The sequence below is a fragment of the Pygocentrus nattereri genome, chromosome 15 (assembly GCF_015220715.1).
Source record: "Pygocentrus nattereri isolate fPygNat1 chromosome 15, fPygNat1.pri, whole genome shotgun sequence".
Lineage (NCBI taxonomy): Eukaryota > Metazoa > Chordata > Actinopteri > Characiformes > Serrasalmidae > Pygocentrus > Pygocentrus nattereri.
Genome location: NC_051225.1, coordinates 6,816,588 through 6,835,155, shown reverse-complemented (window position 1 = coordinate 6,835,155; position 18,568 = coordinate 6,816,588). Strand labels below are relative to the sequence as shown.

The following is an 18,568-nucleotide window of genomic DNA, read 5'->3' as shown; positions in this document are numbered from 1 at the left end:
GCACAAAGCAAGGTCCATAAAGACACGGATGCGCAAGTTCGGTGTGGAAGAACTTTACTGGCCTGCACAGAGTCCTGACTTCAGCCATGATTTAATTATACAGAAACTTGACTATATATAGTAAGAAAGGCTTATTAAAACAAACATTAAGGGTCAAATGAAAAGCAGATTCACATAAATCAGTTGCCACTTGATAATGGCATAATTTATTACCTTTCCGGCTCAAAATCCAAATAAAATTAAACCCCTAACGGATAAATTGTGCTGTCATACATATGCCTGTATTTTTCAATGATAAAATATACAGTACAATACACCCACATGACCAACCCATTCTAAAACTACATATAGCACCCCAAATTTGAGATTTCATCTTTAAAAACATTATCCGACAAATAGAAAAGCAGTTAAAATGTTACAGAAACACAGTTAGTGCCTGGATAACAGATACATGAGATTTTGTTCACTGCCCCACATCCCATAATGTACACACTCTAAAGCCTTTTGTGCAATAATGCTGTTTCAGGGAAAGTGACACTATTTTTGCTCTTTCAAGTTCAAGAAAGTGTTGAAAAATGATCAGGAGATGGACGTCAGCCCACCTACAGCTACACTGAGCTCATTAACCCCACATTCACAATCAAAACAGGTGATCTTACTTATAACTATCCTACCTCGTTAAGGCTGAAGGAGAAAGGGGCTGGGTCTTAACCTGTAGCAACACACATACATCCTGTTTACACAGACACAGAAAAAGCACAACATAACGGAAAATGATGGTAGTCTTGTGCTGTTTGCCTCCCACCACATGTGTGCAGATCAGGGCATGTGCAACCAGTGACCCATATGAGACTACTGATGTGGTATTAGCTTCACAGCTGGGAGGGAGTTAGTGTCCTTGGCATGTGCAACCATCCATGTGATGAGAAACCATAAACATGGATGGCCTGTAACAAGAGGAGCTCAGTAACAATCAGAGAGACAACCACAAGAATGCAAGTCAGTCTCCAGTCCAGTGATTCACACAGCTGGATGTGCTTTCCAATACGCCACCTCCTTATTTCAGGTCCAGGACCATGGAGGCAGGATTCTCCAGATAGGACTTCCACAAATTGGAGAATCGACACATGGTGGCTCCGTCGATTATTCTGTGATCTGCAGACCAGCTCACGTTCATGATATGTGCTTTCACAACTTCGTCCTTTGCGTTGAACCGAGGTAATACCTGGCAGGAATAAAGCAAACCACATTGCTTTAAAATGGTAACGATAGACTGTAATGGTTTAACCTCACTATGATGAGTGCCACAAACCTGAAGCTTTCCGAGAGCACCAATTGCAACCTCAGGCAGCAGGACCACAGGCTTTGCATAGGTACCGCCAATCTGAAATGAAAGGATTGGAACATTAAATGGTGCAGGCTAGGTTAGTTGTGTTAAAAACCACATTTTTTAGACATAATTAATCTTGAGCTAAATATATTTAAACTATCAATAGGAATTCTTCACACTTTCATGGGTCAGTTTCAGGAAGAATTTTTTCATATTTGGGTAGAGTCAACAACAAATTTCCACTCAGGCGCACTCACTGAGCCGATGTTGGAGAGTGTGAACGTTCCCCCGGTGAGATCCGCCGTGCCGAGCTGCCCAGACGCTCCTGAAGTCTGCAGCCGATTGAGCTCCACAGCTATCTCGAAAACACTGAGCATCTGTACATTCTTCACATTGGGCACCAGCAGGCCCTGCGGAGTGTCCATGGCCAGGCCAATATTATGAGCAGCCTGAGTAAAGAATAAAACATTTTTTAAAAACAGAGCCAAAAAACAAAGATTAACATAAAATTTCTCTTTAATTTAACGCATCAGTGAGGTGGATGTTCAAATGTGAGCCAACCTTGTAGGTAATGTTCTGGCACGCTTCGTCCACAGAGGCATTCAGGACCGGAAAATGGAGGAGGCCAAGAGAAGCTGCCTTTTTGTAAAACAGAACTGTTAGACATTTCAGCACAACTTACTGCATTTTATTCACCCAGGTTAGAACTCCTAAGCAAAATGTTGTTACCTTGATGAAGAATGGCATGTAGCTGAGTCTCACTCCTCGTGACTCAGCCACTCCCTTAAGCTCTGAGCGAAGGCGCACCAACTGCGTTAGGTCCACTTCATCCTTGTAGCCAAAGTGTGGTATCTTCAGAGCTGCCGTCATGGTTTTTACCATGGCCTTCTGAAAACCTATTTTAAAATGTTAGAGAAGTGAAGACGGTAAAACAATCTTAAAAATGCAATGGCATGAGGATACATTGGACTTCCACAAGCAGCTGCTCTACAAAAGAGAATCTGCTAAAAGCTGTAGATGTAAATTAAGTCAGCTATTTCAAACTACATTATTTTAGGAGTGATGCACCAAATTTTAAACTGTTGGCTAAAATCAAAAATTTGGACACAAAAAACAAAAAATTGGGTTATTTTTCCTTTTTATTTATGCTTTTGAGTGAAACATAAAAATTACTTAAGTGTAAGTAAACAATGTTAATATAAAGGAGGTCCATTCAAAAGCACAAACAGGGCTCAATAAATGAAAGCAGTTGGCATAAAGTAAATGTAACTATTACAGTATGTAGGCTACAGTATGATCCTACAAAATCAAATGTGCCATCAAAAAGAACTTCAACCAAATTCCATTATGGTTGTTATACATTTGCTCTATTCTGTGCATCAAGCAAAACATGTTTTCAAGTGGAATCAAGTCTCACCCATGGAATCGAGTGTTATACTTGATCTTGATACTATTCATAAACAGTAATTACAAATGCTTTACTATCATCCCTCACAGAAACTGTGAAATAGTCCTATGACGCCGACATTTCAATTCAATTCAAACTGCTGCTCAAACAGTTTGAAATGACCAGTTTCAGAAATTTCCAATTATCACTAATATCAGTAAAGCGTTAGATTTTGAGGCCTATTTCTGTTAAATATTTCAACCCAAAACCAAAAAAGGCCTTTCTGACCATTCTTGGCTGAAATTTCAGTGCATCCTTATATTTTTGTTCTCCACCATCATTCTCACCTTTAAGAGGCTCAGTTCGGTCTTTGCCCGTGAATACAGGCCTCGGTGCGATGGGTGTAGGAATGCTTGGAGGAGGTTTCTTCTCTTGGGGTTTGGCTGCTGCTGCTGGTGCAGGAGGAGGAGGCTGGATCTCCTGGAAGGGGCTTGGAGGCAGGATGGCTCCTGTCTGCTTAGCTATGAAATTCAGGATGTCTTCTTTTAAAATGCGCCCATCCTTTCCAGACCCAACCACTTCACTTAGCTTGATCTAATAAGAGAGGAGTCACACACTCACTCACTGTACATAAAGCACACAATTCTGAAATGAGGTTAAACACAATGACTTTCCTGCAAGTCACCAAGGCTACAAACAAGGTCAGTGAAAAAAATCTCATAATAAAATCATACTGTCGAGAAGTCTTATCAGTCTCAGGCTCTCCTTGAATCTCAGTTCATTCGGTTCTCTGCCCTGCCCCCCCCACCAGTGACTATGGAAACAACTCCACTCTGGAGAACTATGTGAGGGTGTCAGGATTTAACAGACAATTTTATTTTCGTTCTTCCCAGGAAGGGACAGAAGCCTTCCCCTGCACCCACAAAGCAAACTTTGGCTAACAGTCATCAATCATGACCTCCTTTTATTGTCGTTTTATTGTCCCTGTTGAGCCCAGCAAGTTCTGGGCTTGTAGTAAAGTCATCAGCTTCTAATTACATCACCAGCTCACAAGCATCCCATGCTGAGAATCTCCACTCTCTTCATTTATCTTTGGCAGGCAATCTGGGACTGGGATCAAACAATAAAACCTTTAGAAAACCCTTCTGTCGCAAGACGTAAACATACAGTGTTGATATATTGCCACATATTCATAGTGCGTTTGAACTGGAATGAGTTTTTATCTATTTCTGTCTGTGGGAGAAAAAAAAACAAAAAAAAAACAGTACCGTAATATTTTGTGTAACAAGACAGTGTCGGTACATGGGGGTTATTTAATGCTGTTTTATCACTTTATAATTGGAATGTGTATTAAGATGATTGATATTATTATTATTACTATTATTATTATTATTATTATTATTATGAGAATTTAAGTGCCTCAATTATGCAAATTTTCTCTTTCCTACTTTCATGTAATGTGATTTTTTTTATTATTGCTTCTCTTTTTTTTTTTTTTAAACCATAACCCTTTGTACATTGATTCTAATTTATGGTACTGTACACTTATATACACACACACACACACACACACACACACACACACACACACACAAGAGTCATCGTTTTGTCCCTTTAAATGTCTCTGTGGCATTCTGGGACAAAATGTCACTATAGCCAAGTGAAAATCTGTGACCTTACAATGCAGCCAGACAACAGACTTCCAACATGAACATCACTGGTTGCTGCAAATAGACTCCCTCTATTCTCTGCTCTCACTAGAGTAGGCAGAGTCGATCAACACAAAGCTAATCAGGTAGCAGGCCAGTGCTACAATAATAAAAGACAGACTTCAAGTTAAAGCCTTTAAAGAGTTACTTAAAGTTAGTTACTGAGACCTAAAAAAGTAGAATGTTAATTACAGGCCTGATATGAGCTTAAAATGTCTTTATTTAAACTAGAGCTGACAACAAAAATCAATATAGTGCCGAACTAACCCTGCTAGCTTGACATTAACAAACCAAGTTGAACATATGGGGAGCACCGTCATAGCCAGATTTCTACAATAGACATTGATTTGTAATGTCATTGCTGTATGGATTTTCCACCCAACTCTCAGTGTAAACACAATGAAGACGTTATAAGTTATAAGCATTTAACATATTGTTTGTTTAAGCTTTGCCACACATTCTGTCCATGAGTCACTCAAAGCATCATGGAGCACAGAAATAAGCTGAACAATCAGGCTATTATAGAATTACAGAACATCAACTAATTACCTCCAAACACACGTGGTTCGGATGGCATGTGGAGAGATTATAATGCAGATTGCAGTCTGCCAAAGAATTAAAGAAACCTCAGTGCATGAGATCTGCTGTCTGGTACACAGTAAAATGGACAAGCTTGTGCAGATGAAGGATGCCAACACAGAGAAGCACTAGATGCTCATCATGTTAATGCTAAATGGAGGAATACTAAAGGTGGGCGATAATCCAAAAATCAAATATTGTGATACTTCAAGAAATTTTCATGATACACAATATGTCGCAATATTTATTTTTTCAAACATCTGATCAGTTAAAACAGAAAAAAAGAAACAGTAGTGCTTCATTTTAATTTTGTTTACATTTTATTTGCATACTGTGCGGCAATAAACCCAGTTAAACGAAGACTAATTTTGCTCTCTTTATAATGAAAAACATTGCTGGTCAGTGCTGATGATACAGAAAATATGTAATGTATTGTAGAGCACACAGTATTGCATTTGGAAGAAAACCTCATATCTTTTATATATTTTTCAGTTTTTGACAGAATGCCAAAGGACCTGTTGTTCTTTACATTGTGTGTAAATTTCATGATGAATGGACCAAAAGAAACGGCCCAAAATGACTTAGAAAGACGTCTGGTTCCATTGACTTACATTAAAACTACAGCAGGTTTTTTCCTTCTCCTGTAAAGTTACCGTTTTGGAGATATAAGGTTTTCTCCTGACAACAGCAATATTGTCATATTGCCTGACCCTACAGAAAACGGTTATTATGTAATAAACTATTATGTAATATTAGTAGCTAGCCCTGTTGGTAATAATATGGTTTATAGCACATACTGAATTTGGATCACAATGATCTTGTTTATTACAATAATTATGCAGACAATAACTGATTGTCTAAATCCATTGTCCAAGCACAGTAACACACATATAAGCATTGGAATATAATGTGAAAATGCATGAATTTATTAGTCCATACGATGTCCTTCTGGTGAGACCAAGAAGGTTTTGTTTTGGATGTATAATTTGAAGGCAAAATGTAAATCACAACACTTAGCATATCACAAAATATCAATAAACTCAAACTGTGGATCAAGTAGTGTGATAAGTCCTTTCATGAGGCCTCTAGTGATTACCAGCCCTACTATGTAATGAGATTGACAGTCACTTACATTGTTCTCCATGGCTAGGCGACGCACTGCTGGGGTGGCTTGTGTCTTGTGGCCTCTTATATGCTGGTGGGTGTGTTCCTCCTGAGATAGAGCTGGTGTTTCCATCACATCCTCCTCTGGAGCTACCAGACAATAGTACTGAATAAATGGCATGTAGTGTTTACAAGGGCAGGATAAATCTCAACACTGTGTACTCCCCTTAGTGCTATCTTTAATCCTCATTTTCACAAATGAGCACATTTTTCATATGGGTACTTACCCTGGCCTCCATCAGTCTCGATATCAACCAGCGGTGTGCCCACAAATGCAATGGAATCAACATCATAGTAGAGTTTGCGGATGACTCCGTCATAGCGGCTGGTGATTGTAACAGAAGCTTTGTCACTCTGTACTTCACAGATGCTGTCAAACTGAGATACTCGGTCTCCTACTTTCACATACCTTGCGAAGAGAAAAGATAAACTGAAATTAAAAGTCAGATCTGACTCAACTCACACAACATAACTTTTCTTTCTAGAATCCTCTACTGTCTCTGTTCAATGTTTCCTCATTTGTGTTTAAAGCTTCATGGTGTCCTGCTAATTATTTAAAACCTGATATCATTTTTTAAGGAACTTACCATTCCTTAACGGTCACCTCCATGATCCCCTCTCCAATATCTGACAGTTTGAATGGCAAAATGGGTCCTGCTGCAGCTGTATTGGACATTAACAAAGTTGCAAAAATAAATAATGCACTGTGATGCAGAAGTTATGTAATAACAGTTACAGTGCTTCATGAATAGAAAGCTCAAACTTACCATAACTAGTTCTGAAAAATCTATGCTGTTGCAAAAGAGTGGTGGAATAGGAGTAAGGTGCACATACAAAAGGTGCTTTCAGAACCTTGGAGGAGCAGAACTTGTGCAGACATTGCATAGAGACCTGCAAGCAGTGCACAAGAAACAAAAACACAGACAGATACAGTTCAACTCACAGAAAGCAGAGTAGTGATTCACCTGGCAATGACAAGTAGCGCTTATATACTGAGCTACCAGAATATATAAGGTTTATTTATTGGCCTTTTTCTTAGGTACACTTACCATAAAGTGCACTTCATAGGTACATCATTACTGACTGCTTCTACACAACTTATCAGCCACTCTCTACCACATCCCTCAATAGAAAGGGTGATTGCAATCAAATGTTTTGAAATAAATGTGATAGTTCTCCTTAACAGTAACCTACATAGACTCAGTCCAAGCTTCAACATTTTATAAATGTTCATTTACATTTACGGCATTTGGCAGGCGCTCTTATCCAATTTGATGATTATACACAGGCAGGCGAAGGTGGTGTTAGGAGTCTTGCCCAAGGACTCTTATTGGTATAGTGTAGGGTGGGCCTACAGCACAGAAGGCAGAGGTGTTATCCACTACACTACACGTATGAGCATCAATAAGTGTGCACACTAAAAATGCTTCACATAAAAAAAGAGTGAAATATGAAAAAGTAAGAAGGAAATTTCTCAAGATGATCACGAGATCACAAATTTATAGTTTAACATCTCAAAATAGTGGCACAGCAATTCACTTAACAATGTAAAAGCAGTACTTAGGTCCTGGATTTGTTTAATTCTGGGAAAGGGCTTCCACTGATATGCTGGCCAGTGTTTTACACCGTTTTGTTGTTCATTTCGAGTCTCCACCACTGCAGCTCTCTCTGTCCGCCCGGCTAAGAGTCCGCTAGCTCGCCCGATAATGCACTTGGCCTAAACTCGTCAAGACTCGTTCTTCTATTAAACCCGTAAGTCATAAACATGGTCCGGTTCTGTTAGCTTTGTCCACCTGCAAACTGTGTTAGAAAAAGCCGTGCAAAACCCACCAGGCGTCTAAGAACCGGGAGCGAGCCTCTTACGGTCGTGAGCGCCGCCATGTTTCTCTTCTCCTTAAGAATTCTAATACGTGCGTGTGACGAAATGATCACGCCCCGATTTACTGACCAATCAGGCTGCGAGTTTGTTCCGCTGATCTGGAGTCGGCCCGGAGTGTCCACTTTCCCCACGACAGCGCTGTGAGAGCGAGCGCAAAACTGACTTCAGATCAGCGTCCACAGAATAAAAAAGACGTTAGAACAACAACCGCAGGAGCAGCTGTTGGATGATCTTAACTTTCATTGCGGCTGTTTCTTTGTATGACACGGCGCTGCTTTGTCGATTTCTATCCATTTTATTCAATATATCACAGCCATTTAATTCACATTTCACCTTATTGTCCTTTTTCCTTTTTATATTTAAGACTTTTTATACTTTTTTCCCTTAAATCTGCGCTTCATATACTTTAGCCTTATGTTTAGTTGTTTTGTAGCTATGTAGAAAGTGCCGTTGGATTGCTGCTCAATTTCGTTGTGCGCTGTGTAATGACAATAAGGGCATGTTATCTTATTATCTTACCACCAGACATAACTAACTTATTTTATGGAACGGAATAAAAATGAACCGAATAAACGGAATTGAATGACACCGCCTGATATCTGAGATACTGACATCGACTGATTACTGTTTTGATCATTTTTTTAAACCATTCATGGTATAGGGAAAGCTGAATGGTGTTCTGAGGTCCAAAGAAAAGTAATTTTCCAGATTGACCATTATTTTACCATCATCAGCATGACAAAAGACCCGTGGAGGTTCGCTGATGGTTTTGGATGGTAAATAAAATGGCTATATTTGTGTTGTAAACATTGGGACCCCTGGTTCCTACCACCACTGCTGTGAGGAAATCTGAGTTAGCAGGTTTTTCTTCACGTCACATCAATCTGGAAGACGTTGTTTACATCTCAGCCACTGAATTATGGATACATTTAAAAAAAAACAATCGGTGGAATTCCCATTTGACAAAAAATGCTGAAAATCGTATTTTAACCTGGTGGTCGAGCATTGTATCGAACCTAAAAAATATATATCTCTCTTTAAATCTATAGTAAAGTGTGACCGTGCTTGTTTCTGAGCGTCAGTCTAACCATGCGCAAATAGCGTCACTGAGTTACAACTGCGCATGCGCCTTTGTGCTCTAACGGTGGGACTGGCCAGACTAGTTGCAGAGCAGTTGGGGGAGAGTCGCGTTGCGTCGCGTCCGGGTTGGAAATTTAATTATTTTTGTCTCTTTACGTCGCCCCAGATATTTCGTACCTGTTTTAAAGAGCTAGTTTAGACCCTCGGAACTGTTCTCCGGACTACTCCCGGCTCTGTGTGGAGTGAGTTGTCCGCCGCTTCGGCTCTCTGCCCTGCATTGTTTGGGAGCTGCTCGCCGGTGCAGCGTTAGCTAGTTTGCTAATTCCCAAGGTGCGAGTGAAACTGGGGGCATTTTTTCCCCCAAAAAGCACAGCAGCTCTTATTGACCACCTCCTCCGCCGTCAGGAGTTCCCACTCTTACTTAACCCGTCGATATTTTGTCGTAAATTATATCTGGATTCCACAAAAATGGCCGCAACAACGTACGAAATGGACGGAAGTGTGATGGAAGGGGTGAGTGTTCAACGCTACTTTTGGGGGCTGAAGTTGGCTCCCTCTTCGCCGGCTTTTCATCCGAAATGTCCCGTAGGGTTACCACCTTAAGCGTACATGCTTAACATGCAGCTGCTGCACCGTTTAAAGTGCTACGAGAGAATTCGTGAAAGGAGCCGACTTCATCTTCGTTCGCTACTTTGCCTTTTTATTCGACAAACAGGCTGTATTAAGGCAACTTTAGCCTCGTTTAACCCCTTACATTCTTTAAATGTCGTTTTTAGCTGGTTAAACATCGCTTAAATTCTCTTAAATTCACCCCGAGTGCTGCATGAAAGACACCCGTCCTCTCTCTCTCTTTCAGGGTGGACAGATCCTGAGGGTGTCCGCTGCGCTCAGCTGCATCCAGGGCGCCTCTATCAAAATCAGCAAAATCCGGGCAGGCAGAAGCACACCAGGGCTGAGGTAACGTGAAATACTCCACATAAAGCCTCTTTTCGCTGCTCTTGGCGTTAGACTTCACTGCATCAACCGAGTCATCCTCTTCAAGGCACTCTCACCCCTCCCCAACTCAACAGTGAACCATCAAACAAAAGCCAAGTTGGTTGTGCTGAGTCTGACCTCCATACACGACTTCAAGTTCGCTTTCAGACTGTCATAGGTGGTCGATGAGGCCCTAAAGCGTCATGCTTTGTTCCTACGTTGACACAGTGCACTTCAAAACATTACATTTGCTCCAACATAGTCGGATAGTGGAAGCTGAATAGGGGCCTTTGTTAGTCCCAGCACTCGCACATGGCAAGCACCACTCCAGATTACCCCAACTCTGCTAACTCACTGCTCCAACTTTTTTTTTTTTTTTTTTAATGGCAATTTCAAATGTATTTAAAGTGGTTTTGCCATGTTGTGTCTCGGTGAGTGTTATTGCTGTATTCATGTCAGAAAATAAATGTGCTTGTGTTGAAGGGGTCTTGTATTGTGATTTTGATGCTGTGAACACATTGGTATCAACAGGAAAGTCTACAGTTGGGAGCCCCATGTACTCACGCTTGTCTTTTCTTTCCTCCATTGTTATCCCCCCTCCCTCCACCTCGGTAGGCCTCAGCATCTGTCAGGGTTGCAGTTGATCAGGGACATGTGTGATGGCAATCTGGAGGGAGCAACGGTGGGCTCTTCAGAGATCACGTTGACTGCTGGGAAAATAAAAGGCGAGAATTACATTGCGGACACCCACACCGCGGGGTAAGTGAGGAGCACGTGGTGTCAGAATTTGTGCTTTTTGCTGACCTTTGCTGAAAATTAAGATGGAGTTTTAGGGGTCAGATTCTCAGACATGGATTCAGCTTCCTCTTAGACTGTATCACAAAGTCGGGGATGTTAGTTTTTTTTTTTTTTTTTTGAAAAATATAAGATAATCTTTTATTAGTCACACACAAATTCACAGTATTACTGCAGCAGCAGAGTAAGGCACTCAGTAATAGAAACAGGAAACAGTATAAACAGTATAAACATTATAAATAATAAAAGTTTAATCTCTAGACTATTTACAACAGAATAAGAATAAAATAGGAGTTGCATATGATCTGTATTGCACTCATGAACATATTGCGCAATGAAAAATATTTGCATTCTGAATAGAAGTGTGTATTTTATGTGTGTGTGGTCTACTGGGAGCAGTGTTGGTTGAACAGTCTCGCAGCAGCAGGAAGGAGGGACCTGCGGTAGTGAACATCTTGGTATCTTGGGCCTAATCTGGGGCTATGGAAACTGGCCCTGTATCTCCTATGATGTATAGATTCCTTGAATTATATTAAAATTGGAAGACTGTTGGATTGTATCTCTCTATTGTGAGTTACTGGAAGTGGAAGATGGGTTACGTGTCTGATAGTGTGGAGTAGGTGGCATAATGTCCTGTCTTCATGCAGGTCACAGGTTAATAAGTCTTTGTACAGTCCGTTCCCAGAACGTCTTACAATCAGTCCTGACGAGCAACAATAGGTAGAAAATGAAGAATAATTCTAGCTTATGAACTAACCGTAGGTAATTTTCTCTGTTTTGTAGGAGTGTTGGGCTTCTGCTTCAGGTCTCACTTCCCTGTGCTTTGTTTGCTGATGGTTCATCAGAGCTCTGCTTGAAAGGAGGCACCAATGCAGAGATGGCACCACAGATTGATTACACAATCAAGGTATCACCTTTTTAAAAAAAAAATAAAACTAATTCAGATAAAATTATGAAATAAAGTAGCCATGGTGAGATTTTATTGTTCTACAAGTCTGAAAAGATCTTTGACTTGTATTTCACAGTAAGTGAAATCCTCTAGATGATGTACTTAAATTCATGTTTCCAAATTTTCCATAGGTGTTTAAACCCATCGCAGAGAAATTTGGCATGCAGTTTGACTGTGATGTAAGAATGAGGTAAGCCTTTGTCTCTGATAAAATTGCATTGAATATTAATTGTCCTTGGTAGCACGATTTGTAACTGAATCTTATCTTATGTTTTTTGGCTATTCACAGAGGTTATTACCCAAAGGGTGGTGGAGAAGTGGTTGTAAAGGTAAACCCAGTGAAAGAGCTGAGTCCCATCAACATGACTGAGAGAGGCAACATCACTAAAATCTATGGCCGTGCTTTCGTGGCTGGCGTGCTGCCTTTCAAGGTACTTTTCCCAGAAGCCAGACTGCCTTTAGAGCTTGACCTTCAAGACATTTCAACAAGTTTGCTTAGTTTGTACCATAATGTATTTGTATCTTTATTTATGTCTTGTTGTTTTGACAAATAATAAATCGTGATTGAATGGCATTTTGTTTTTAGCTGGCGAAGGACATGTCCACTGCAGCAGTGCGCACTATCCGAAAGGAGATTAAGGATCTCTACATCAATATTCAGTCTCTGCAAGAGAAGGACAAGGCCTGTGGCAATGGCAACGGCATTATGTGAGTTAAAACGAAAAACAAACTAATAGCTTTACCTCCAATTTTCTGTTAAAAAGTCTGAAAATTAAATTCATTTTATGGCTGCATGATTTCTGTATCTTGTTCTGCACAGAATCGTTGCAGAGTCCTCTACCGGTTGTATATTTGCTGGCTCGTCCCTCGGCAAGAAAGGTGAGCGCATCCTTCTTATTTTAGGGTGGAATGACTTTCACAGTGCATGTTGGTTAATAATGTTGACAGCCTGAGGTAACATTACATGCACACAGTTTACCTAATTTCTGCAGTTTGCTGTTTTGCCACTAGTTGGCAGCACTGTAGAGTGAAATGTTTTCTGTCTACTGACCTTATAAGAGATTAATTATGAACAGATAAGGTGGTGTTACTCCATATAAACAGAGTGATAATCTAGACAGCGATAGTGCTGCTTAATTTATTTGTGTGGTTTGTACGTAAATGTAAGTGTGACATGCTTATTATTTTTCCCCTGGTTGATTTTTAAATTAAGTAGTATTTTTGAAATTGTTACAGTGACCGTAGCAGTGAAGTTTTGGCTTTGTCTTCTCTAAAAGTTAATCAACTATAAGCACAGATGCTGAAAATTTAATTTGTTGAATTAAAGATTTAATTGATCTGTTCTTCAGGCGTGTATGCGGATAAAGTGGGTATTGAGGCTGCTGAGATGCTCCTGAGGAACATCCGGCACAACGGCTGTGTAGACGAGTTCTTGCAAGACCAGGTCAGGACCAACAACCAGTTGAAATCAAGCAGTTTTATACGTTGCACATGTTTGTTACTGCTTCAACACCAACTCATAGGCTTTGTTGTTTTTGTCATGAGGTTAAATGTTTTGTTCTCTTTTATAGCTGATTATTTTCATGGCCTTGGCTAAGGGCACGTCTCGAATGCGCACCGGCCCCATCACTCTACACACACAGACTGCCATCCATGTTGCTGAGCAGCTCACTAAGGTAACATAAAATACTTTTGGTAAGAGATATTAAGTTGTAAAATAAATAAAATAAAACACCTTGTCTTAGTGATGCACCAATACCAGAACTGTGGGCAGGTGCGGATATCTGATTCCATCACACACAAACATTTATAAAATACAGAAATTCTTACCATCTTAACCTTTACTTCTGTAGGTGTACAAACTAATAAAATGAATAAAATGCAGATGCTTTAGCACAGTAGCCCATCGCAAGCCACATGTTCTGCTCTTCTGAAGTGCAGTATTTGTCATCAGATTAGGGGTGGGCAATATGAGTAATTTTCATAATGTCGTTTCTGAGCATATCGTGAGTATCGTCGATACTGACCTGCATGTTTCATTACTTGAGAGCAGAATTAGGCCTGATGAATTGGGTTTAGTGCAGCATGGTTTGTGAAGTGTTCAATTCATAGTTTATGATAGTAATTTTTAAATGTAACACTGTCAGATTTGGTCTGTATCAAAATATTATGATGCGTATTGACTATTGAATTGCTTTAAGTATCATGATATATTTTTTTCTTATCATCAATCCCTAAATCAAGTATTGGCTTGAAATATGTCTGATTTTAAACATATTTGATGCCAGTGTTCCTATTAAGTACCTATTACCGATACCGATAGGATTCCAATCCTATCATGCAACCCTAGTTTGTATCACTAGGAGGTTTAACAAAACAAAGTCAGTAAAATTGCTGTGAAATGTATTTTGTGTTCCAGACTCTTACTTGTTTTCTCTTTTCAGGCCAAGTTTGTTATACGCAAAGCAGATGATGAGCATGCCAATAATGACACCTACATCATTGAGTGCCAGGGTGTTGGTGCCACTAACTCTAACCTGTAAGTGCTGGGGGGGATCCTTGGCCCATCTCCAGCCAAGGTAAGGGGAGTCCCCAACGGAGGCAATTGGAGGTTCATGTAGCAGAAACACACTACTGTAGCTGACTGGATGGCCTGAGGACAACCTGACGTTCTCTTCACATTTCTGCACGGAATGAACATTTTTGATTTATTGGTTTTTGAACTGACCCTGGGTTGGTCCACTTTCTCCACGCTTTTTTTTCCCTTTTTAATATCTTCTCATTTATCGAATGACTTTTGTTACTCAGGGTATTGCCTTACACTGTAACGAAGAGTTGTCTTTGGAGCTTTTGCATTTAAAATAGTTTGTTAGACTCTTTGCGGTATTTGACCAGCCAGTTTAACCTTGATCCTCTTATTGCCTGATGGCTCTGAGAGTTTGTCCCGTTTGCCATCACCTGTCAACACAAGCCTTAAAAAAACGTTTCTCAAAATCCCTCTGTTACCACAATCCAAACAAGTTTACAGCTAGTATCCTAATCATTTGCATGGAATTGGTAATATTCATGTATGTCACTGTTGAATATAGTGCACTATGTGTACATGGAGGAGGAAAGTTCTCTTGTCCCTGAGCAAAAGTGTGAGTCTATATAGCTGCTTTGTCTTTTTGTAAATTATTTAAGTTGTATTGAAAGAATGGCATCATGCTTTGTTATTCGATTTATTTTTTTTTTCTTCCTCTTCATTATTTGAGCTGTTGTGAGGTGGTGGGAGGTATACATCCGAAACTTGTTTTGAAATCCCTTAAAAATAACAGTCCCACAGGCAGGTTTAATTTACTACTTGTTATTTATGAGAAGGGATTGCAGGTAATGATTATGGTAAGCCTGGGATTTTCAAATGTTTTTTTTTGTTTGTTTGTTTGTTTTTGCTTTACTGTAGGTGACAATGGCCTCTTGTTTATTTGCTTTAAGATATTTTTGGAAGAAAACAAATCACAATAAAGTGCTAAGAAGAAGGTGTGCTCATACTTCTGGCCTGGCATTCAACCTGGCCTTGCTTTGCTCACTAAATCCTTTAAGTGCCATGTTTGTTAAAAATACACTGTTATCTGAGTTTACCCAACAGTGGGGATGGCTCACAAGTGTCAGTTGCAAAGAGTGCAACTTTAAGGCTGTTGCCTGAGGCCTATTCCCCTTTGTGCTCAGGGACCAATACAATTACCCCCAGCAGATGCTCAGACAATAGGGTGTAAAAAAAAAAAAAGAATGGGGCAGCCCCATGCGAGATGAATGAATATGCATGGAGCCCTTGGGCCTGGGAAGGGTGCATCCGCAATTGTTCGCAAGAGAGGATCCTCGGTGGGGGCTGGTGGGAGCGGCCTATGTGCTGTATTCAGCGTCCTGTCATGTCAGAGTCCCAGGCTGTCCTCTACATCTGTCCCTGAAAAGGGTGAACCGGTGCCCCAAGAGCAGTGTGGGGACATGGAGAAAATAACATTACAGTTAGAGCACAATTGCACTGCAGTGTCCGCTGTAAGTACACCAGGCGAGCATTCAGCTTTGGGCTTTTCACAAAGTGAGAGGAATGTACTACAAACATGAAACCATTATAAATGTGTTACCTAAAAGAAATCCTGACTTTCCAGATCACGCATAAGCTCTTGTAGGTTTGGATGAAAAACAGCTGGCCTTTGTTTTGAAAGGCAGACACTATTCTGGACCGGCGGTTATGTAACAGGGTTTTATCGCTTATGGTCTGCAGCCTTGCCTTTTTCTTGTGGCCCTTTAAATAACACAAACATACACCTACTATTACATGCAGCGGGGACCTGAGCACAGTGAGCGAAGATTAGGCAGGATTAGGGAGTTTATTTCTGTTCTGTCATTGCTATCACTTTATTTCTTACATGTAGTTGTCATTATAAGCAATATGTTTGTAAAGATTTATTATTCATTATGAATTAATAATACACACACACACACACCAATCAAATATTCTCAACTCAACTCCTTGTATGTAGTTAAAAATATAAAAAGTAAATTGGACTGGGTGGAACAAGAGTGATGAAAAGTGGAATTTTATCTAATACTCTTAATACTCTGCTTAACCACCAGTGGGCTGCCAGCTGAGTACGCTGAGCTAAAAGCCAGGGGGGCCGCCAGCTTTGACATCAGTGGGCCAACAGTGACCTGTCTTCTTGCTATCTAGGAGCTGATAACCTTGCTAGGCCTCAGCTGATGCTTGTGCAGTCAGTGTCATTAGTCTTAAAGACAGAACAGAAATCCTGACATTTAGACCCCCGAAGCTGCACTTCTGAAATAACCTGGTGGGCTGACAACCTGACCACCTTATTAGAGCACCCTGGTAATTCACTGCTTTATTACTTCCTCATCATACCACTCTGAATGACTTTGTTTACATGTTACATGAAAATGTAAAAAATCTGTGGAACTTTGCCGTTTAAGGTCAGTTAAAGGGGCTGCCCTGAAAATATACTCGACCCCTCTTTATATAGTTCAAAAATATAAAAATATAGTACAGCCTAGACATGTTTTGTGTCTGAAGTCTGCTTTTATTGCTAAGAGTGCACTGAAGCTACTAGCTTAGGTAGCTAACCAGAACTGTTTGACATTCAGCCTAAATCATCACATTTGTCTTAAACTGTGTTATTATCATTTCAGTTATATATCATTTCAAATAGACTTGTTTATGTGGTCTCTGATACTGACATACCGCCATGGACAAAAGCTTCAATATGCCTACTTTTTTGTTGTTTAGCTATTCAGCATATGTTGGCCAATTTTTGTAGGCAACACTGTTAGGAAACCACGTGAACAAGTCTGTTCGATATTACCTTGCATGTGTGATGGTTTGTGTATGCATTTTGCACAAGGCTAAGTGTTGGTATCAGTCTTCTTTACTTATTAGCTACATTAGCAGATGTGTAAGTTGATCGTAAAAATGATCTTACTTAAATATTCTTTGTGGTTCTTAGCAAAAAAAAATGGAATGAGTTGCTCTCCCCCTTCATACAGCAATCGAAACCGAAAGGCAAGACTAGTTTGAGGCAACTCGGTACATTTTGACACAAGTTTGTGATGAGTTAGGCAGGCAGTTAGCACTATGCTAATTGCTTCTATGGCCTTCTATGGTTTTGTTTCAGTGCAAAACTAAAGAACAAACCTTAAAGAACAATCAACAACCACATTTGTACCCCAGATTGCAAGCATATGTTGGTCCGCTGGCTTGACTGGCACCTCACTGACCCTGTGCCACTGCTGGTCCACCCTCAGACCATCTAGGTGCCGCACACAAGGTCTGTCCATTTTTATAATCTTTTCTAACTGATTTTAAAAGTGCACAGCTAAGACAATTACAAACACTTTGCTAGATTGGTTACAGCTATATAACCTGCTGCATATACACTCACTGTCCACTTTATTAGGTACACATTGCTAGTAAAAGGTTGGACCCCCTTTTGCCTTCAGAACTGCTTTAATTCTTTGTGGCAGACTTTCAACAAGGTGTTGGAAACGTTCCTCAGAGATTCTGGTTGGTTATTTGAGTTCCTGTTGCCTTTCTATCATCTGGAACCAGTCTGCCCATTCTCCTCTGACCTCTCACATCAACAAGGCATTTTCGTCCACACAACTGACCGCTCACTGGATATTTCCTCTTTTTCGGACCGTTCTCTGTAAACCCTAGAGATGGTTGTGTGTGAAAATCCCAGTAGATCAGCAATTTCTGAAATACTCAGACCAGCCCGTCTGGCACCAACAGCCACGCCACGTTCAAAGTCCCTTAAATCCCCTTTCTTCCCTGTTCTGATGCTCGGTCTGCACTTCAGCAAGTTGTCTTGACCACCTCTACATGCCTAAATGCATTGAGTTGCGGCCGTGTGATTGGCTGATTAGCTATTTGTGTTAACAAGCAATTGTACCTAATAAAGTGGCCGGTGAGTGTACACTGTTAATGTTAAAACAATCACCTGTACAGAGGTAGAAAAAGAAATTCAGGAAATATAAGCAAATTGGACTGTGGGTGGAAAATGAGTGATGAAAAGTGGGATTTTGTGTAATACTCTGCTTAACCCCCAGTGGGCTGGCCAGAAAACACTGAGCAAAAAGCCAGTGGGCCGCTAGCCTTGCCATCAGAGGCCCAACAGTGGCCTGCTATCTTCTTGTTATTTAGGAGCTGATACATAGGTGCAAAGGTCAG

General features: G+C 40.4%; 2 protein-coding genes across 3 annotated transcripts; one reads left to right on the top strand and one right to left on the bottom strand.

Moving 5' to 3' along the window:
* Positions 1-37: 37 nt before the first annotated feature.
* On the bottom strand, positions 38-10,788 carry dbt (dihydrolipoamide branched chain transacylase E2). Of its 2 annotated transcripts, none has more exons than XM_017701276.2 (11): positions 10,668-10,788; positions 6,937-7,060; positions 6,757-6,832; positions 6,397-6,578; positions 6,138-6,259; positions 3,065-3,311; positions 2,060-2,226; positions 1,892-1,969; positions 1,588-1,779; positions 1,313-1,384; positions 38-1,225 (listed from the first exon to the last, which is right to left on the bottom strand). In XM_017701276.2, exons 2-11 carry the CDS (start codon positions 7,052-7,054, stop codon positions 1,058-1,060), a joined length of 1,422 nt encoding a protein of 473 aa, XP_017556765.1. In that variant the 5' UTR covers positions 7,055-7,060; positions 10,668-10,788; the 3' UTR covers positions 38-1,057. The 2 variants fall into 2 exon arrangements, with proteins under 2 accessions (XP_017556765.1, XP_017556763.2); XM_017701274.2 differs by lacking the exon at positions 10,668-10,788 and adding an exon at positions 8,000-8,092.
* Positions 9,175-15,377, top strand: rtca (RNA 3'-terminal phosphate cyclase). The gene is made up of 11 exons (XM_017701278.2): positions 9,175-9,641; positions 9,985-10,085; positions 10,719-10,862; positions 11,682-11,805; positions 11,979-12,037; positions 12,137-12,278; positions 12,434-12,555; positions 12,668-12,726; positions 13,197-13,291; positions 13,419-13,523; positions 14,292-15,377. Exons 1-11 carry the CDS (start codon positions 9,597-9,599, stop codon positions 14,388-14,390), a joined length of 1,095 nt encoding a protein of 364 aa, XP_017556767.1. The 5' UTR covers positions 9,175-9,596; the 3' UTR covers positions 14,391-15,377.
* Positions 15,378-18,568: the final 3,191 nt, after the last annotated feature.

Coding starts and splice junctions, on each gene's coding strand:
- dbt (XM_017701274.2), bottom strand. CDS start 8,050: ATGGCGGCGCTCACGACCGTAAGAGGCTCGCTCCCGGTTCTTAGACGC. Junction 6,579..6,756: donor GAGGTGACCGTTAAGGAATG/GTAAGTTCCTTA, acceptor TCTCTTCGCAAG/GTATGTGAAAGTAGGAGACC. Junction 1,226..1,312: donor GTGCTCTCGGAAAGCTTCAG/GTTTGTGGCACT, acceptor TATTCCTGCCAG/GTATTACCTCGGTTCAACGC.
- rtca (XM_017701278.2), top strand. CDS start 9,597: ATGGCCGCAACAACGTACGAAATGGACGGAAGTGTGATGGAAGGG. Junction 12,038..12,136: donor GACTGTGATGTAAGAATGAG/GTAAGCCTTTGT, acceptor GGCTATTCACAG/AGGTTATTACCCAAAGGGTG. Junction 13,292..13,418: donor ACGAGTTCTTGCAAGACCAG/GTCAGGACCAAC, acceptor TCTCTTTTATAG/CTGATTATTTTCATGGCCTT.